The 21,627-nt window shown below is 47.7% G+C and overlaps 1 protein-coding gene across 1 annotated transcript; it reads right to left on the minus strand.

The window, feature by feature from the left end:
• Positions 1–1,973: 1,973 nt before the first annotated feature.
• On the minus strand, positions 1,974–17,342 carry POU2AF1 (POU class 2 homeobox associating factor 1). The gene is made up of 5 exons (XM_053367802.1): positions 17,330–17,342; positions 14,451–14,590; positions 12,994–13,036; positions 12,204–12,475; positions 1,974–2,547 (listed from the first exon to the last, which is right to left on the minus strand). Exons 1-5 carry the CDS (start codon positions 17,340–17,342, stop codon positions 2,233–2,235), a joined length of 783 nt encoding a protein of 260 aa, XP_053223777.1. The 3' UTR covers positions 1,974–2,232.
• Between the last annotated feature and the right edge of the window lie 4,285 nt (positions 17,343–21,627).

Here is a 21,627-nt window from a genome sequence, read left to right on the forward strand (position 1 = left end):
AGTCAGTTGTTTCTCTGGCAGTCGAAATCCAAGCCAAAAGAAGGGGAAAGGTGCAGAGGTGTGTGTATGGGGGGGGGGGAGGGAGAGAGTCTTAAATTGCCTTTTTTTTTTTAACTGCTCCGCTTGGCCCTCGGATCCTGCAGACAATATTTGTCCCCAGATTGTTATACTGTACACACGATAAAAACTTTACAGCACTGAGTGCTCAGAATGTCGACAGTCCTTTCGGAAATGAAGCAATGCCGTTTGCCAAGATAATGTTGAGTGTACATTGGAAAAGTGTCCTTTCTTTAAGAGGGTTTGGCTTTAAAAGGTGCTCTCTGTAGCATCCTTCACAGGAGGAATAGTCCTTGCATGGGAAATCATTCTTAGGAAAATGCGTATGCAAGCAGAACCATTGGACCACTGGGAATGTGCTACATCAATGCTAAGTTTTATTATGATTTTTGCCTAAAGAAATAACAGCACCCAGCACGAATCCCTTCTTTAAAATATAACAACAAGCCAGATTTCAAAAACAGCAGAGACCCAGCTTGCCTTTCCATCATCATCCTTGGTTTATCCTGACTATTATATACAAAGAACTGGGAGAGCTCCTCCAGACAACTCTGTGCATACTTTACTGAGCATACTTTCTGATTTGTTTACAGGGTGGCTATACGGCAGTAAACTTTCATCCTGCATTCATCCTTATTTGCTTGTGGGCTGTTTACTGTGAGTCAGCCACCCATCCCACATTTGCCTGTCACTTTTCAAGCTGCAAAAAGTCTTTTTAAAAAATGTGGGTTTGGGGTGCTAGGACAACACTTTTAATTACACAAACCTATGTGCTTAAATCTCTCCTGGAAAATAGTGACATTCTGGAGGGCACTCTGAGTATCTTGGTGCAATAAAACACAGAAGGTGTACTCTACATTCAAACATTTCTTTTTTTTTAAAGTGTATCCAATGCTACTCCTACTCAGAGTAGGCCTATTGAAGTTAATGGACATGCCTAACTTGAGTTTGTAATTTTTTATTGGCTCTACCCTGAATAGCTTGTGATAATCCAGTGTTTCAAGAGACAAAAGACACTTGATATGACAGGATAATTCTAAATATGTTTTGTAAGGGCTGAGTGAATCTCAGAAGAATGTGCGTCTTTAACAGATTGAGAGAAAGGAATGTAATGAGCCTTTCCCAACGTGGCACCCTCTACATGTTTTGGACTACAACTCCCATCATCCTGAGTCAACACATCCCAATGGTCACAGCTGATGGGAGTTATAGAGGAGGGTGCCAGGTTGTGAATGGCTGGTGTGAGCACTTGGGGCTCTGTTTGTGCCATGATTTCTAGGCACAGGTCTGAACAGTTTTGGGGGTTTATTATCTTGCTGCTTTCCCCTGGAAAACCAATGCTTTACTGCTGAATTGGAACAAACATCAGGTTTTCCATGAACTTCTGTTTGTTCTGATCCAGTGATAAACAGTGGGTTTGCTTGGGGAATGCACCAGTGTGACCAAAACAAAAAACCACCCATGCCTACAAATCATGGACCTATAGAAATTGCAACACAGATGAAAGTGTGGATAAGCCCTTGATCTACAGGTGAGGGACTTCCATCCCAGGAGTGGCCTTCTTCTTAGAGTGTGACAACTGTCACTTGCTTGCCTGGAGGGAGAGGGGTGTGAGTGGGAATGGGCACAGAAACCCCCAGTTGAATTCAGCCTACGGTACAAAGCCAAGAGCCACACCTTGCAAGGGAAACGTGTCCCCGTCTGCTCCTTGCCCCCTTGAAAGATTTTTCTAGAGGAGCCCATAAGAAGCACCTATTCAATTCCAGAATTCCAGGCGGCCTCCTGAGCCACCCATGGAACTGGGTGGGTGCTTAGCCATACGAATTAAGGTGCTGTGGGGTTCCCTGGGTTGTACTTAAGCTGAAATAGGGTTGCTGTGGCCTGCCTTACCACTGTTTCCCTGTTTCTGCGAAGGAAAGAGCCTATTCACAGTGTGGTATTCCTACTTGTGGAGCTGGGCTGCTGTATTTCTTTTGCCAAAACACGGGTGCTGAAGAACCGCCCCGATAAACCGCTATTTCTCTGCATGTGCAATATGGAAAGGGGCTCAGCACACAGAAGACAAACCGGGTTTTCACACCCTAAGGAGAGACGCAGAGAGAGAGAGCTGGCTTGTCCTTGAGCCACAAAGACTTGAGACGTTTCAAGCTATCCCGGTATGCCGAAACTCTGGCTTTAAAGACCTTCGACTGGGAGGCTGTTGCTCAGATCGTATGTGCTGTTGTTTTCATCCTGCAGAAGAAGCTTCTCGATGGTCAGGGGGCCCATTTCCTTCCTTGAGTCCTCCAGCTCCTCGGGGACCGGATCTGGGATTGAAACGGGAAGAGGCAGAAACTGGGGTGCAGGGAGGGTGGTTGAAGCCGGTTGGTACTGCAGGGACGGCGCTGGTAATGTTGAAATAGGCTGAGTCCATGGGAAGTAGCTCAGAGGAGCTTGCTGGTCCATGACATCCAAGTGAGGCACAACAGCTGGTGTGGAAGTGGGTCTTGCCTGTTTGATTAAAAGGAAAAAACAGATTGACCCATCACTTGTGCTTCTCTGCAGCAGGAGAGGCTAAACATTGGGGGGGGGGCAGATGTTGTTGGTCTCCAGATCTTACCAGCCCCAGACATGATGCCTCCATTCATTTATTAAAAATAAATAAGTCAAAAACAATGGTTAAGATTAAAATCCTCCAGACAAAAAACTGCAAAACTAGCAATGAACCATTACAAATAATGAAGGATACAGTATGGAAGTGAGAGCTGGACCATAAAGAAGGCTGATCGCCGAAGAATCGATGCTTTTGAATTATGGTGTTGGAGGAGACTCTTGAGAGTCCCATGGACTGCAAGAAGATCAAATGTATCCATTCTTAAGGAAATCAGCCCTGAATGCTCACTGGAAGGACAGATCCTGAAGCTGAGGCTCCAATACTTTGGCCACCACATGAGAAGAGAAGACTCCCTGGAAAAGACCCTGATGTTGGGAAAGATTGAGGGCACAAGGAGAAGGGAACGACAGAGGACGAGATGGTTGGACAGTGTTGTTGAAGCTACCAGCATGAGTTTGACCAAACTGCGGGAGGCAGTGGAAGACAGGAGTGCCTGGCGTGCTCTGGTCCATGAGGTCATGAAGAGTCGGACACGACTAAACGACTAAACAACAACAGTGCGGTTGAGTAACTAGGCCACAGATGGGGAACGTGGGTGTTGTTGAGCTCCAACTCCCTTAGGCCCATCCAGGAGGGCCAGTAGTCAAGGTTGATGTGAGTTCTAACATCTGGAGGCCCTTGGGTTTTGCACCCCTGCAGTAGAGTGTTGGCCTAGGATTGGGAAGACCCAGGTTCAAATCTCCAATCAGCCATTAAGCTCCCTAGGCGACCTTTGGCTAGGAATCTGGGAGGATACTGTAATGGCTTTAGGGGATGCTTGTGCGTAAATAGCCGCCGCTCTGGGCTAGGTTGGCTAGTTAAACCATTTCTTGCTGGACAGCCATCCACTCCGTGGCTGTTCAGTCGCTGGCAGAATCCATCAGTGGGCGTTTCTTAAACCTTTTCCAACATAAAAGTTGTTTGACGCCCAGTCTCCTCCTACTCTCCCTGCGCGGAAGTCTTCTGCGCAGGGAGGGCGTGGGTAGCGGAGGACCTGTGCTCTCCCCGCTGGTGTCCAGTGAAGAGTCCCGGAGCCTGCTCTCTGCTTCCCCCATTGGCCCCCCTCTATCCCTGGTGTAGCGCTGATTTTCTTCCCCAACAGGAGACTTGCCTCTCTCCCTGCTTGGCCCCTCTCCAGCATCGTTGTGGGTCCTCGCCTCCTCCTCTAGTTCCGATGGCAGTTCCCTGACATCCATCTCCCCCCCAGAACCCCCTCCACCCCCGGCCCAACCTTTGGATCCAACTTCGTCCCTGTCCTCGGCCGACGATGCGGGAAATCCTCGGAAGGAGCTGTCGCCATCCTCAGAGGATTCAAAACCCGCTTCCCACCCGCTCTGATCTCTCCCCGCGGGGTGGGCCTCCCAGTCTGAATCCTCCCTCTCCGACGCTTCTCCTCCCTCCTCTTCGGAGTCAGGAAAATCCTCAAACTCCTCGTCGTCGGTGATGCCAAATTGCTCCTCCCAGAATCTCGCTGGTGGTTTTGGTTTGCGTGGGAACCGACTGTGGAACTCTTCCACTAGATACCCGTCATTGATTGCCTCCGCGGGAACCCACGTGTCTTCGGACCGGGGTTCTCCCTCCCAAGCGACCAAGTACTCTACCTTGCGCCCCCGCCACCTGGAATCAAGTATTTCCGTGGCTTGGTTGTGGTGTTCCCTCTCCTCTACTTGCAGGTGTGTGGTGACTTCTCCCTCCCGTCCCGGGAATTCCCGCCCCTCCCTGTACGGAGAGAGTAGGGACCTATGGAACACCGGGTATAACTTCATGCTGTCAGGCAGCTTGAGCCTAAATGCCGCGGGGTTCACCTGCTGTGTTACCTCAAAAGGTCCCAGTCGCCTCGGCTGCAACTTCTTGCACCCTCCCTTAAAGGGTAACCCTCGGGTTGACAACCACACCCGGTCCCCCACCCGTATGGTCTCCCCTTCCCGACGGTGTTTGTCTGCCTGCCTCTTGTAAATTTCTTTGGCCCTCTCCAAATTCATCTGGAGTTGCTGGTGCAAGGCCTCCATTGCTTCCACAAACTGCTCTGCTGCAGGTACGCTCCACCATTCCTCCCCCCTCCCCGGGAAGGCCCTGGGGTGACACCCATAATTGGCCATGAACGGGCTCATTCCCGTGGACACGTGTTCAGCGTTATTGTATGCAAATTCAGCCAGCGCTAGTTTCTCTACCCAATCGTTCTGTCTCTCGCTGATGTAGCAGTGTAGGTATTGCTTGAGTATACTGTTCGCTCGTTCCGCTTGTCCGTTGGTTTCCGGGTGTCTCGCCGTCGAGAACCCCACCTCGACCTGCAGCAAGCTCATGAGCTTCCTCCAGAACCTTGAAGTAAATTGTTTCCCGTGATCTGAGATGACCCTCGAGGGAGCCCCATGCAACCTGAAGATGTGATCCACAAACAATCTGGCTGTTTCCTCTGCTGTCACCGCATGCGAGCAAGCTATGAAATGGCACATTTTTGTCAGTAGATCGACTACTACCATGACTGCTGTCTTCCCTCTTGATTTGGGCAAATCAGTCATAAAATCTATGGACACCACCTCCCAGGGTCTTCCCGGCGTGGGTAAGGGTTCCAGTAACCCTGCAGGGGCCGCCCTCTCCCCCTTTGCCCTCTGGCAGCAGTCGCACCCCCGTACGTACTCCCGTACATCTTCCCTTACCCTTGGCCACCAGAACTGCCTGGTGACAAGCAGCATGGTCTTGTGCTGACCAAAGTGCCCCGCTGTTGGGTTGTTGTGGAGTTGTTTGAGTACACTTCCCCTCAAGGTCTCCCCCGGTACGTACAGCGCTCCCTTATAGTGCAGTACCCTTTCCTTTTCTTCAAACTCTCCATGGTTTTCCCTTCCTTCCTGTAGTTCCCTGATTTTAGTTTGGGCGAACTCGTCGTCCCTGGTGAGACCGGCTAGTTCTCGTTTCCCAACCAACACTCCCCCACACACCCATTTGTCCTCGGGGAACACGTGTAGGGCTTCCGGCGGTCCCTCTCCTTCCATGTACTCCGGCTTCCGGGAGAGAGCATCGGTTCTAACATTCTCCTCTCCCGGCACATACCGGATCTCGAAGGAAAACTTGGAGAACTCTTGTGCCCATCGAATCTGTCTCTGGTTGAGTACTCGCGCAGTCCTCCAGTACTCCAAGTTCTTGTGATCCGTGCAAACCTGGATCTTGTGCCGCGCCCCTATTAACAAATGTCTCCATTGGCGAAACGCTGCATAGATAGCTAGCAGTTCGCGGTCATACACCGTGTAGTTCTGCTCCGACTTGTTCAGCTTCCTCGAGAAAAAGGCGCACAGCCTCCAGTCTTGCTGGGTTCCTGGCTGCAAAAGTACGGCTCCTATGGCCCGGTCTGACGCGTCGGTCTCTAGCCTCATGGGCTTCTCCAGATCCACGTGCAGGAGCTGCTCTTCCGACGCGAACGCTTTCTTCAGGCTTTCAAAGGATTGCTGGGCCCCTTCCGTCCAGACGAACTTCTTTTTGCTACTGAGACAGTCTGTGATGGGTGCTGTTAAATGGGCGAAGTTCTTGATGAACTTCCTGTAGAAGTTGCTGAACCCTAGGAACCTCTGCACGTCCTTCCAGGTTTGGGGGCCTTCCATTCCAGTACCGCCTGCACCTTGCTAGGGTCCATAGCTAGGCCCTTGTCTGACAACTTGTACCCCAGAAACTCGACCTCCCTTGTGTGAAATTGGCATTTTTCCAGCTTGACCCACAACTGGTGCTTCTGCAGTCTCTTTAGCACTTCCCTGACGTCTTTGACATGTTGCTTCTCATTGTCAGAATAGATTAAGACGTCATCCAAGAAGGCTACGCAGTTTTTGTACAGCAAGGACCCCAACACGTGGTGCATGAAAGCTTGAAAGCAGGCGGAGCCCGACTGCAATCCGAAGGGCATAACTAAGTACTCGAAGGCTCCTAGGGGGGTGAACATGGTGGTTTTCCATTCGTCCCCCTCCCTCATCCTGATCAAATTGTATGCCCCCCTGAGGTCCAGCTTGGTAAAAATTTTCCCCTGCCTCACCCGTGTTAAAATGTCATCAATCCTGGGCATTGGGAAGGTCACTGGTTCTGACACCAGATTGATGCCCCGGTAGTCCACAACGAGCCTGGGCTTATTAGTATCCTTTTTGTGCACAAAGAACACCAGACTGCCCCCCACCGCCTTTGATTCTCTTATGAAACTTCTTTTCAGGTTCTTGTCAATAAATTGCCACAACTCCTGCATCTCCCTGTCCGACATGGCATACAGTTTACCCACTGGCAGCTGAGCCCCTGGGAGTAAGTTGATTTGGCAGTCAAAGGGCCTATGGGGGGTAGTCTATCTGCCTCCTTCTCGCTGAAGACCTCCTGCAGGTCAGCATATTGGGGTGGCACCTTCCCTTTTGGCTCCACCGCCATTCCCGCCACCCTGGCCACTGTCATCCTTGGGGTTCCCCCCCCATGCAGTGTTCCAAGCAGTAAGCTGACCCAAAGGTGACTGTCCGCTGATGCCATGCCACTACTGGATCATGCAGTGACAGCCAGCTCATTCCCAGTATTATTGGGGGTCCTGACAGTGTGGCTACGTGAAAGGCAATAGTCTCTGTGTGCCTGGAAACCCTCATTCTCATTGGTGGGGTCTGGTGCGTCACCTCCCCTCCCAGAAGTTCCCGGCCGTCGATGGTGGTCACTTGCAAGGGAAAATCCAGAGGCAGCAGGTGGAGTTGGTGTTCTAGAGCGAAGCTCTTGCTGAAGAAATTGCAGGAACTGCCTGAATCCAGCAGCCCCTTCACCTTGACTGGGTGCCCATTTGGGAGTTCTAGCACCACTTCTATGGCTATCGCTGCCCTGGGAGGGTCTGGTTGGGGCACTTCTATTGGTTGTTGGCTTGGCTGCCGCCCCCGCTGATTGGCAGCCAAGCTTGGCCGTTTCCCTGGTCCTGATCCGTTTCCTCCTTCCCCTCACAGCCCACAGCTCCCACCATCCCTTGCCAGGCCTTTCTTTGAGGGCAGACCCTGGCAAAATGTCCTGGCCGTTGGCAGAGGAAACACTTCTTGTGGGTTTTCCAATCCTTTCCCTCCCTCTTGCGCCCTTCAGTGGTGTTTGAAACCTCGCGCGCGCGCGCCATCTATTTCCATTGGCTCAGCCGGCTGGGGAGGCTGCCGCGGTATTTCAGGAATGCGGTAGTCATGGTAACGTTCCCCTCTCCCTTCGCTCTTCTCCTGCACCCGCGCTTCCTGTCTCGCTCAAATCGCAAGCACAGCCTTGGTCAGCTGGTCCATCGACTGCGGGCGGGGCGCGCGGGAAAGCTCATCCTTGACCGTTGGGGACAACCCCTCCTCAAATAACATCTGAATGGGTTCCGCGTCCAGATCCCACCCAAGCCGGTGGATTAACATCGCAAAGCGCGACCAGTACTCTCTAACAGATTGGCTCCCCTGCTTGCACCCCATCAATTGCCGCCGAACCACATTTTGCTCCACTTCGCTTGAAAACATTGCATTCATTGCCTGAAAAAATTTCCTGACGTCTTTCAAGGCGGCATTTTGCGTTGCCATTAGGGGCCTGATCCATTCCCGCGCCCCATCCTCCAGATGCCCCACAATGTAGGCCACCCTCTCACCATCATCCGCAAAGTCATCATGCTGCAGTTCCAAAGCATACTCTATTTCCGTTCGGAATGCGTTGTAGTCCTGGGGCTTTCCCCCAAACTTGTGCACCAGCCCCGGTACCTTCCTTGCGATGGGGGTGGGTCTGACCTTGGCATCCTGAGCCCTCCGTTCTTCCAGCCTCGCCGTCAGCAGAGCCACATGCTGTTCTAAATCTCGGTTCCTCTCCACCAGATTCTGCACTCCAGCTGCTCGCTCCGTGGCGCCGGCTTCTCCTGTTTGACTCATTATGCTCCCCTGCCTGTCGCTGCACACAAGCAACTTTCAGCCACTGACGGATTGCTGTAATGGCTTTAGGGGTTGCTTGTGTGTAAATAGCCGCCACTCTGGGCTAGGTTGGCTGGTTAAACCATTTCTCGCTGGACAGCCATCCACTCCGTGGCTGTTCAGTCGCTGGCAGAATCCGTCAGTGGGCGTTTCTTAAACCTTTTCCAACATAAAAGTTGTTTGACGCCCAGTCTCCTCCCACTCTCCCTGCGCGGAAGTCTTCTGCGCAGGGAGGGCGTGGGTAGCGGAGGACCTGTGCTCTCCCCACTGGTGTCCAGTGAAGAGTCCCGGAGCCTGCTCTCTGCTTCCCCCATTGGCCCCCCGCTATCCCTGGTGTAGCGCTGATTTTCTTCCCCAACAGGAGACTTGCCTCTCTCCCTGCTTAGCCCCTCTCCAGCATCGTTGTGGGGCCTCGCCTCCTCCTCTAGTTCCGATGGCAGTTCCCTGACAGATACCATCAGAAATGGAAATTGCCACAATTTGCTTGCTCACCCACAGGTCAGGAGAAGAAATTGCACAAGCGAATAAGAGCAGAATCTGCTATCACTGGATTTTTTTTTTAGTCTGCAAAGGTCATATAGATAATTCTGTCATGCCAATGTGTCCACATGGCTCCAACCTCATTGCCCCTCTGCTAAAGAAGCAGCAGCCTGCCTGAGCCCCATCCATATAAACAGTAATGCCACTTGCGTCAGGGGGGGCTCTTTGACTTTGCCCCACACCCCACCAACTGCTGCTGGGCCAATTACTCACTCTCAACCTCACCTGCTTCATGGGGGGCATTGCCGGAGGATAAAATGGGAGTTGGCAAAAAACCATGGCAGCTGCCCAGGGCTAATGAATAAATAAATTCTGCTAACTGATGCCATGAAATACCTGGGAGGAGAGGGAAACAACAACAATGGCAGAGGACTTGCTTTGCATGCAGAAGGTTTCACATTCAATCCCTGGTAGCTCCAGTTTTAGAAAAGGTCAAGTAAGTGTTGACAGGGAAGATCTCTGCCAGAGTGTCACTGCCAGCCAGTGTGGTTGACTCTGGGCTGGAAGGACAAAGAGTCTGACCTTGGTATGAAAAAGCTTCCTTTGAGCCTACAGCCTACTCCCAATTAACTCTCCTTGCATTACTTTCTTAGGCTCTCAACTTCTGGACCTGCCAAGAGAGATGGCAGAGAAATCCAAGGATTTCCAAACTGTACCAGAAACCACCTCAGTTTGTGTGTTCATTCCCAACCCAGAACAGAAAACCTTCCTCTTCCCCATGCATACGAGAGAGTTATGTATTTGTTAACTTGCATGGTGGGAAATAGGCTGGATTCCTTAACATGGCTGATGGGTCGAGAAGCCCACCTGCTACTAGGCACCCTTGGAATAACAGGGTCCTTAAAGGTAAAGGTAAAGGTAAAGGGATCCCTGACCATTAGGTCCAGTCGTGACCGAATCTGGGGTTGTGGCACTCATCTCGCTTTATTGGCCGAGGGAGCCGGCGTACAGCTTCCGGGTCATGTGGCCAGCATGACGAAGCCGCTTCTGGCAAACCAGAGCAGCGCACGGAAACGCCGTTTACCTTCCCGCTGGAGTGGTACCTATTTATCTACTTGCACTTTGACAACTGCTAGGTTAGCAGGAGCAGGGACCAAGTAACGGGAGCTCACCCGGTCACTGGGATTTGAACCGCCAACCTTCCAATCCGATCGGCAAGCCCAAGGCTCAGTGGTTTAGACCTCAGCGCCACCAGTGTCCCTAACAGGGTCCTTGCTGTGGTGCAACAAGATTCCTCCCTCCCCTCTGCTGTTTCTAGGGATGCTGCCTCTTCCTTCCCCATATAGAAATTAATGGAGGCATCGTGGCATTAACTTGGATCAATCACTTGCGGAGGTGTGCATACCCGTAGCTGAGTAACACAACTACAAGAGAAGAACAGAACATGTGATCTAAGTTCCTCCCACCTTCGATGGCACTTTGCTGTGGCACATAGCATGAGGCAGTGTTGATCTCTGACAGCAACAACTACATTTGCAAGAAATTCCAGCCCCGTGGGCTTCAGTGTGGAAGACAGCCCAGTATCTGCAGACTGTCCCTCTTGATCATGTCTGAAATCAATGGGTGATCAGGTCTTTGGTTGGGAAATAGGCCTCACTGCTGCTTTTGCTATATACAGTTGGTCTTGTGCAAAGTGATGTTTTTTAAAAAACAAACATAAAGCACCCTGAAAGCCATCAAATAAAATAATTATTCATAGCATTTGAAATGCAGCCGAAAACAATGTTGTAAAAAATATCATGTGGAAACAGACCAGGAAGAAAAGGACCCAGGTGCTCCCTGCGAATATTCAGATCCGATATTTGATATTTTGGGTAGCAAGACAGAACAATGCAATTTATGGCACTCTTCAGTTACAGCAATTCAGAGGCTGCCAGTCGGAGCGATGAGATTCCTTGCTAGTCAAAGCCAATACTAAGCTGATGACTATACTCTCACTTTCTCTCTCATTCCCCCCCCCCCCGAGGTGCACACAATGATCTTAATTTTTTACTTCTCACATGAGGAAGCTTAATTCTATAACAGCCTGTGCTTAAATAAGAGTCGAAGAGGATTTGCATCAGGAAAATAATCCCTTTGTGATGGCCTCTGAGAATTGTGATGTCCAACATTCACTGTATATTTAAATATCTGATGAATGCTTACTGGATATTGCATACAATGTGTATTTGTCACCCAGTGATACTTGATTTCAACAATACTTAATGTGCAATCTTGAGGGAAATATTTCACCAAGCCCTCAGGAGCCTGACACCAGCTTGCTTAAAGGACCACCTTATCCCACTTGACCACTCTGATCTATGAAACTGGCATTCTTGCAACTGCCACACACTGTTTGCGCTGCACTTGTAAAAATAGAATTGCACCTTCAAAGTAGCAGCATCTTCTCTTTGGAACTCCCTGAAGCAGGTGCCTTCGTTGCACCCTTTTCTACAACTGCTAAAAGCTTCATTGCTTAGCCTAACCAAAAACGTAATTTTACTATGTGTATTTGTATTTAAAACTGTTGCTTTTCATCAATATTTTGATCAAGTTATCGTCTCAGTGTTTTTAAAGTTTGCTGATTTTATCTGCGACATCTTATAAATGGCTGATATAGTTTTAAGTTAAACCACCTAGAGGCTGCTGTTGTTGTTAAAGGTAAAGGTAAAGGGACCCCTGACCATTAGGTCTGGGGTTGCGGTGCTCAGTTCGCTTTATTGGCTGAGGGAGCTGGCACACACCTTCCGGGTCATGTGGCCAGCATGACTAAGCCGCTTCTGGAGAACCAGAGCAGTGCACGGAAACGCCGTTTACCTTCCCGCCAGAGCGGTACCTATTTATCTACTTGCACTTTGACGTGCTTTCGAACTGCTAGGTTGGCAGGAGCAGGGACCGAGCAATGGGAGCTCACCCCGTCGCGGGGATTCGAACCGCGACCTTCTGATCAGCAAGCCCTAGGCTCTGTGGTTTAACCCACAGCGCCACCCACGTCCCAGTGCTGTTAGGAGGCATATAAATCATGTTCAATAAAAATGTAAGAAATTAGTAGAACTGGTCCACTGCAGTGACCCAGCCAGACTCACCGCAAAGTTTGTGATCAGTGGCTGAGATGCATAAGTGAGCACCGAAGACGTTCCGACGAGTGTGTAACTTGGGCACATGGGCTGGACATACATGTCCGCTGAATAAGGACAGCTGACAGCTTCATGTGAGACATAATCTGGGTAGGTGGTCCACTGGGTCAAAGGCTGCAGAGAGGCTGGAGAAGGTTGTGTTAACCAACCGGAATACAGCGACCCATCATCCATCACTGGCAGTGCAGAAGTGACAAAATCCGAATCTGTGCAGACTTGGCCTGTGAAGAGAGGAGAGTCTTGAAGGTAGGGAGAGGTAAATCTGTGAGTTTCAGCTTCTCATTTTTTCCAATCTTAAGTCATTTCCACTTTGGGTTGTTGTTTTTTAAGGTCCTCAGAATTCATCAGCATTTTAGTGCAAAGTTTTAACATACATATTTTCCTATGCAATTTTGCCTGATAGACACATTTATTTATTTTTGCAAACCGTTTGTTTCCCCTGCATATATTTTGCACACTGTTTTCGCTAAAATATTCAATTTTAGAAACACATTACTTGAATGGGAGATCTGCACAGCACAAAGCGGAAAGGTGCAAATTTCAAAGTATGGTTGTGTTTCGGCTCACAGCTAGCTTTGGGAAAAGGCCAGTTAGGAAGGTTCCCTTCTAAATACGAACTGAATTTCTCCCCCAGCTGTACTTGAGAGTTAAGCTGTGAGAAGGTCAGAAACAAACCGATGAGCAAAGAAGTAGAAACAAAAGCAAAAACTAGAATAGACTAGAATACTGAGACACTTACCAGTGGGTGAATAGGAAGGGACAGGCTGATGGGGAAAAAATACCTAAAGGAAAATAATAGTTTGACATCAGCTATTTAAGAAAACGAAATACCAGAGAAAATATTACTCAGAGGCCAACTAGGAAACTCATTTCAGTGATATTTAAACTGTGATCAAACTTCAAGGCCAGCTAATGAGCTTTCAGGTCCAGCATATGGACAGGGCAGTAAGGAAGCTCTCTTAGGCCGCCCATACACCTTACATTTAAAGCACCATTATGTCACTTCCCCCAAAGAATCCTGGTAGCTGTAGTTTGTTAAGGGTGCTGAGAGTTGTTAGAAAGCCATCTCTCCCCCCCACCCCATTCCCCAGAGCTCCTTGTGAAGAGGAGTTGATTATTAAACCACTCTGAGAATTGTAACTGCTCTTAACAAGATGCATCTGCCAGAATTCTTTGTGGGAAGCCATGGCTGCTCAAAGTGGTACCACGACGCTTTAAATGCAGGGCATGAATGTGGCCTTGGTCATTCTGCTACCCTCAGAAGAGCAGGGAATGACAACCTGGGAGAAGGCTTTCTCTGTGGCAGCACCTCAGTTGTGGAACTCCTCCTGACAGAGGTTTGCCTAGAATCTTTGTTGTATAAAAAGGTAAAGGTAAAGGTACCCCTGCCCGTACGGGCCAGTCTTGACAGACTCTGGGGTTGTGCGCCCATCTCACTTAAGAGGCCAGGGGCCAGCGCTGTCTGCAGACACTTCCGGGTCACGTGGCCAGCGTGACAAAGCTGCATCTGGCGAGCCAGCGCAGCACACGGAAATGCCGTTTACCTTCCCGCCAGTAAGCGGTCCCTATTTATCTACTTGCACCCGGGGGTGCTTTCGAACTGCTAGGTTGGCAGGCGCTGGGACCGAGCAGCGGTCGTATAGCTTACCACAAATGCTGAAGATCCACCTCTTTACCCTGGCCTCTGACAGTTAAGGTGTTTTGTTTTGCGGGACCCACCTCATCAGTTTTGAATAATAATAATAATAATAATAATAATAATAATAATAATAATAATGGTTTTACTTGGTCTTGTAACAGTGTTATATTGTGAGAACCTGTCCCGGGTCCTGATGGCGAAGGGTGGGTAAGAAATCTTATGACCAAACCAAATAAAGGCTTTTGATTGGAGAACGAAAGGGCAGAAGGAGTGGGGTGGGGATTCCTCAAGCCACGCTGCCCCACAACAGGCCACCTTTCATTTCAGCTGTTTGCAAGTGCTGCTTCTCCTGGCTCAGTTTTTAAAATCAGATTTTTGCCACCTGAGCTTTGTACAAAGCTCGATTTCAGGTCTGCTTAGCCTGCCAGCTCTGAGCATAAGACACCAAGCTTGGCGTAGGTGACATCATGATGGAAACCCATATGAATCAACAAGGAGATTCAGAGAGGAAGAGGATCTTGCCCACAAATTGTGGTTTTGCCCACAGCTCTTCTTACCGTCGTCGCTGCCCCAGCTGTGGCCACGTTTGCATTCTGAACACTGCCACGCTTTCGCTTTAGGAGTTCCTTTACGGGCTCTTTGACACGGACGCCTTGATAGGGGCGGGTTGGGGGTGGGGGCTGCTCGGGTGCAGAACCTGGGAGGGGAAAATGATAATTATTTTTCTCTCTCAGTGCTTCAAATACTGGATGAGTGGAACACCTTCCACTTGTGCAATAGAATTTCCCCTTGCTCCCTTCCACACGCCCCCCCTACACCCAATTTGAAGCTGGATTAAATGTGCAGTGTAGACATACCCTGACCATTCTTTCCTCTCTCTTTTCTAGCGAATTAAAACAATTGCAAATCATGAGGTCTGAGCCCCATGGCTTGCTATAAAACCTCCACTGAATAATCAGCCCGGCAGTCAGCCAAGAAGCCACTCTGAAGCCTTGCGATAGTGTGAGTCACAAGGAAACACAACTCACTTCTGTATCTGAAACAGGTAAGCTTTATCACATGCAAAGTATTTGGCGGCGATGACTTGACACCGTATCCAAAGCTTACGGGCGTAAGGAAATATTGATAAATCCATTGACGGCAGCAATTTCCGCGGCACAGGGCTTTGACTGCAATCGGTAGGCATACCTGAGCTGATAACCAGTGCTTCCTTCCCAACCAAGTTCTAACTAATCAAACAGGTAAGAGTCCCGTTCCTTTTCAGAGGAGTCCAGCTTCACCCTCTCTCATTAAAGCCATATCAAAACATAAACAACTTGAATGGTTGGATGCAGGAAGCAAGCTGATTTATACAGATTCTGGCCCATCTAGTTCAATACTGTCCATACTGACTGGCAGCTGCTCTCCAGGGTTTCAAGCAGGGGTCTCGCCCAGGTCTTCCTGGAGATGCTGGGGATGGAACCAGGAACCTTTTGCATGGAAAGCAGGTGCTCTACCACCGAGCCACAGACCCAGAAGGTAGTGAGCAGAAATGGGGAAACACAGATATGTGCCATTCCACATAAAAACGCTGCTTATTGCCTTTTAACAGAATATGTGCAGCTTGCAGACAACATATAGAATAAGAGAATAAGAAGAACATACATTTAGAGAAGATTGGAAAACGTTTATTGAATATATGGGAAATTACTGTGTACAGCTGAAAACGTTGGCAGCATTAAGATAAATTCAACAGTGTAAGTTTTGATGGATGTAATGATGGAATGCTGAACAGTATAGTTTTTGTAAAATATGCAGGGATTTATGATATGTAAAATGAACCTTGGAAAAAGCAGAAGGGAAGTCCTTGATATCTTAAGGATGCACTTTAAATTGTAAAACAGAAAACTGAATAAAAATTATATCAAAAAACAAACAAACAAAAGGATCTTTGCCTTTAGCAGGTATAAGCAAGATCTCTAATGGTAGCTAATTTTTAACAGAGGCCTCCACTGCCAGAGGTGGCACCTTGTTTATGAATTGTCCTCTTCAGAGAGTTCCACCCGGCACCTTCAATCCTGAGGGGAGGGTATGTCACACACAGAAGGGCTTGGGTTCAATTCATGGCATCTCCAGTTTAAAGGGCCTCAGGTACCAGGCAACAAGAAAGAGCTGGGATGGCTGGGGTTGATGGCTATGCTGCAGAATATCTGGAGGGTACCAGGTTGCTGGTGGCTGATAGAAGGCAACATATGAGTTTAAGGTATTGGGTTAAGACCTTTCCACCTGCCAGTTGTATGGCAAGAGAGGCCAATTTAATAGGCTGTTTAATTTTAACTTTTTATTATAGTACCTTTATGTACCGTTTGCCACAAAATATCTGTCTACAGTACAGCCCCTCAAATATCAATGAGAATTAGTGAGCTGACCAGAGACAGAGACCTCTTTAGAGAAGTAATTGTGTGTGGTCTGAAACATGAGAATGGTCCAAGGATGCATTGAACTCCCATAATGGCATCTCTGCTGGATAGTCCCGACTTTACAGCAGGGCTGGAGAGCTATTTTCAACCCAAAGACTCCATTCCCTCATGGGAAACCTTCCCATGGGGCTAAATGCCAGCTGTGGGTGTGGCCAGAGGCAACACTAGGCACAGCAAGAGCCACAGATCTGACTCTTAAAAAGGTAAAGGTAAAGGGACCCCTGACCATTACGTCCAGTCGTGGCCGACTCTGGGGTTGCGGCGCTCATCTCGCTTTATTGGCCGAGGGAGCCGGCACACAGTTTCTGGGTCATGTGGCCAGTATGACTAAGCCGCTTCTGGTGAACCAGAGCAGTGCATGGAAACGCCATTTACCTTCCCGCCGGAGCGGTACCTATTTATCTACTTGCACTTTGACATACTTTTGAACTGCTAGGTTGGCAGGAGCAGGGACCAAGCAACGGGAGCTCACCCTGTCACGGGGATTCGAACTGCCGACCTTCTGATTGGCAAGTCCTAGGCTCTGTGGTTTAACCCACAGCGCCACCCTTACTTTTGTACAATAGACTACTATCTGCCAACTGCACAAGATCAGATGGTTCTACATCGAGCAGCCCCACCCACCCACCTGTCCATCTTCTATCCAGGCAAGTGAAAAGCACGATCACAGCCGGAGGACAGTTTCCAGCCAGGCAAAGCACTCAAAGAGTAAGGAACAGGGCCAGGGAGAGGTGTAGCTTCAGGAGAAATGGGGCCTGGAAAGGAGGCTATAGACTGGGGAGTGTCCTGAGGACTAGGCAGAAGTCTTTGGAGAGCACACTCAACCCCAAGGCATGTGGTCTTCCAATTCCTGCTTTATAGCCTCAATTCAAAGCCCATTTGAGTCGAAAGCGGCGTTTCAAGTCATAACTTTGAATCTGGACCACCAGTAAAAGTTTTGCAAAACACTAATCTACCAATCTGCTACACATTGTTACCTTTCACCCTCATCTCACCTCTGTTCTAAACCCAAGCACCAGGAAACCGCCTTGTCTTTGCCAGAGATTGTTCTGTAAATATTTCTACTGACCCACACATATTTTAAACATTTTGCAACTGACGACAAATACCTGGCTGGAGGAAATAAAACCATCTGCCAGTTTCAAAGCCATCCAGCGAAAAGCCTGTTAAGGCAATGTGGTTGGCTCACTAATCCTTGGACAAAAATTATATCCAATTAACATTATTTTATACTAGTCTGAAGATTCATTCCCCTGAGGTTTGGGTGCAGTTTTACAAGGTGCTGCTGTGGTCTGTCATCCAGTCCTTGATGGAGCTGCCCACGGGCTTGTGCCCAAGTCCATATTAACCCCATGCATTTCACCACATCAGATAATAATAATAATAATAATAATAATTTATTATTTATAAATTATTTCCCCAGCCACTCTGGGCGGCTTCCAACAAAACACTAAAATACAATAATCTATTAAACATTAAAAGCTTCCCTAAACAGGGCTGCCTTTAGATGTCTTCTAAAAGTTTGGTAGTTGTTTTTCTCTTTGACATCTGGTGGGAGGGCGTTCCACAGGGCGGGTGCCACTACCAAGAAGGCCCTCTGCCTGGTTCCCTGTAACTCTCGTGTTGCTGGCCAATTCCAGACAGATGGAGTTTTGATAAAGATATATTGTTTTAAGCTGTTTCTGTCCAGCAATGTGTTCATTGTAACCCATGCCAAGCTGTGGGGACTGGGAAGACTAGCAACACAAGGAAATAGCCAGTGCCTCCTCCCCCCAATGAATGGAGTAAATAATTCAGGAGTAAACAAAGTGTGCATCCAGACAACCCACCAGAGATATATGAAGCTTTTGGACCAGCACTTACTCCACATCCCCAACAAAAACATAGGATAAGTATATATGACTCTACTTGCTCACAAATATTCCGTCTCTCAACCCACCCCATATCTTCTATTGACCATCAACTTCCCTGTGTCCCCTAATGATCCTCAGTTTTCCCGTGTCTCGCCATTGACCCTCTACTTTCCCACAGCCTCTCATCTCTCTCCCTCCTCTTCACACCTTTGTCAAAAATCACATTGTAAGCTCTTTAGGGCAAGAAACTGTTGCTTTATCTTATGTTCTTCTGCAAAATGCTGTAAACATTGATGCCTGACTGCACAAATAGTGTGATCTTCTGATAGATAAACAGACAAGCACTGCCAGAGAATGAATGAATCACACTCTTGCACGCCACAAAACAGAAGCTTGGCTGGCAGGTAGGAGAGGCCAGCTTCTTAGTTCCTGCGGTCACCATTCGTGACTAGAATTCATTTATATGGGGAAGGCTAAAGTCTGGCCAGGGCAAATTGTGTCCTACACCTCTGTCATTGACAGGATCCCATAAAAGGGATCCTCGGGGAGGCTGTACACCCAGGAAACCATGTAAAACACAAGCCCCATCACTACAAAACACCTCAACTATCAAAATTACGGGCCGTTTGATAAGTCTGTGATGACAACTTTAGGAACTGGGTCCCATCATCAGAAAAAAATTGAGACAGAGAGGAAGGGGTTGTATTCATATTAGTGCTGAGTAACACATCAGTACAAGGATTTCCACTTGTGCAATGGGACTTCCCCACTCTCCTCCCCCACCCCCATAAATCTGCTGCAGGGATTCCTCCAATTCTCCAGAGCAGATCTGGGGACAGTGCAGGGCACATGGCAGGGAGGAGAGTGCAGGAAGACCCATTGCACAAGTGGAAATTCTTGCACTAATGGGATGCATTAGTTGCATACCACCCATAGCCCCCCAAAATATGGAAAAACAACAACAGACAAAGTCACATTAAAAAAACACCCTGGTGAAATTGGTATAAAAGAAATTTATTAATTGACAAAACAAGACTGCATGTAAAATGAAAATATATGCACATATCTGGTAGCTACTGTTGGGAAACAATTACAACAATTTCTCCAAACACAGCAAATGATCTCCTGGGTTGCACCTCTTTTCATGCTCCATCAGAACAAGTAGAGAGTTTCTCACAGATGGCCGCTGAAGACCACTCCCTTAAAATGTCTGGTTGATCTTTTCAAAACTATGTTGATCTTTGTGCTTTTCAAAACTAAATTCATCTGAGCCAGGGGTCAGCAAACCTTTTCAGCAGGGGGCCAGTCCACTGTCCCTTAGACCTTGTGGGGGGCTGGACTGAAAATAAAATAAAAAAACGAAGTCCTATGCCCCACAAATTACCCAGAGATGCATTTTAAATAAAAGCACACATTCTACTCATGTAAAAACACCAGGCAGGCCCCACAAATAACCCAGAGATGCATTTTAAATAAAAGGACACATTCTACTCATGTAAAAACATGCTGATTCCCGGACTGTCTGCGGGCCAGATTTAGAAGGTGATTGGGCCGCATCCGGCCCCTGGGCCTTAGGTTGCCTACCCATGCTCTGAGCTAAGCTCTTCCTCAAGAACTTCATAGATGGAGCTACTAGCAATGGATGTATTGTTCTCCAAAACTGTAGTTTGTGGGGACTTGGGGAGAGAGTGCCAGCCTATATTGTCTCCTTAGGGAAAGATGAAAATCAGTGAACAACCACATGCCCAATTATTGACTAGAATGTCATCACAGAAAATGGCAAAGCTTATGTAAGCAAGAAAGGGTAGACACAGATAAAGAGCGAGAAACAAAAGCAGAATTGCAATTCAGGATTTTAAAAAAGACAGAAATAAAAACAGGGGGTTGTGTTTTGCTGAAAAAGGAAAAAAGAAACAAGTTGGACGATTACTGGGAGAAAGATATTTAAAAAGTTGTTAAGGCAACATTTGAAAACTCGCCAGTCTTTGTAATGACAAATGTTTCTGGGGAAATGAGCAAGACAGGACACCGAAACATACTAAAGCTGCTGGTGGTGTGAAGGAAGAGAGAGGAGGAAACCAAAAAGGCTCCTCAGATGATGATGTTGCAAAGAATGTAGCAGAGTTCAGTGCAGATAACGAAAAAGAATAAAGAACCAGGAAATTCTCAAAGGTGGTGGAAAATGCTGCCCAGATGTATGGATGGTGGTGTTTGAACGGGTTGGAGAAAGACTGAACGTGCACCACAGGAAGATGTGTGAGATCAGTTTCAGGAGCTATTATAAGATGCACAGGTTGGGAAGCCGAGAGGGGGAATCCTCAGCAACCTCACAAGCTTATTTTTTTTAACTTAGTACCAACTTCATGGGCACAGAAAATTTCCCAAAGATGAAACAAAGCTATGACACCACAGAGATGGATATAGGCATGTTGGAATGTCAGTAATTCAGGGGCATTGTGGAAAGGGGAAATACTCTTGCAGGAAATGTTGGCAGACTAAGGAATTTGGAGTTTATGGGAGAGGGCCACATGGAACCATAATTAAGACATTTGTGGGGAACTGTAAGTAAGAGGTGAGAATGTTCTTACTCAAGGAAGTATCTGAGAATGTAATCTGGGAGCGTAACACGATAGATAATGTATCTATTCAACTTGTTTTGTTATGTTGTTTAATGCTCTTTTGCTTCAGTATGTTTCATAAGGCCAATTGTTTGGGGAAACAGGGAAGAAATTGAATCGTAACAAGTGGGGTAGTGGGTAGGGATGCAGGAGAAGTTGAATTCAGTTTGCATTTAAAGGCAAATCTAATTCTCACAATATACAAATGGAAACACCCACCTTTTGAAATTTGCACTCCTCCGAATTTTGCAATGCAAGTGATTTGTACACAAATTATTATATTAAACAGTGCATATGATGTATATATTATAAGAAATAACATACAAGCATGCATTATCTTAGGGGAAAACTAAGTATTAAGGAAAATATACTTTCAAGAAATCGTGTATTAGGCAAAAATGAATACAAAAATCTGTATATTAGGAGAAATTAGCACTAACACACTGGATAATTTTCGTGAGGATTTTGCTTAAAACAAACCAACCACAAACTGCTGCAGAAATGTGGAAAAGCTGGATTTAAAATTGGAAAAATGAGAGAACCAAGGTTGACAAATCCTTCCACGGCTCCTCACAACAGTTTCACACATGAGCTCATAGGTCCCAAAACATGGGTGGCCCATGTCTTGGCATTTCACAGATAATAAAAAAGGTTTCTATTAAAACAGCATGACTGTTATGGCAGCAAATAAGCTTCACCAGCAAGCTCTCTGTCTGATGCTCTAGCCCACCAAATAATTTTTGAAATCAATGCTTGCGCTCTCATCACTCTGCAATCCAAGCATTCTCACAACTGGATGTCACA

Source organism: Podarcis raffonei, chromosome 15 (genome assembly GCF_027172205.1).
Source record: "Podarcis raffonei isolate rPodRaf1 chromosome 15, rPodRaf1.pri, whole genome shotgun sequence".
Classification (NCBI taxonomy): Eukaryota; Metazoa; Chordata; class Lepidosauria; order Squamata; family Lacertidae; genus Podarcis; species Podarcis raffonei.

What these genes read in the sequence shown, in the direction of transcription:
- POU2AF1 (XM_053367802.1), bottom strand. An exon ending in CAGCTGGGGCAGCGACGACG is followed by an intron (nt 13,037 to 14,450) that starts GTAAGAAGAGCT and finishes ATTTTCCTTTAG; the next exon opens with GTATTTTTTCCCCATCAGCC. An exon ending in CACTGATCACAAACTTTGCG is followed by an intron (nt 2,548 to 12,203) that starts GTGAGTCTGGCT and finishes TTAATCAAACAG; the next exon opens with GCAAGACCCACTTCCACACC.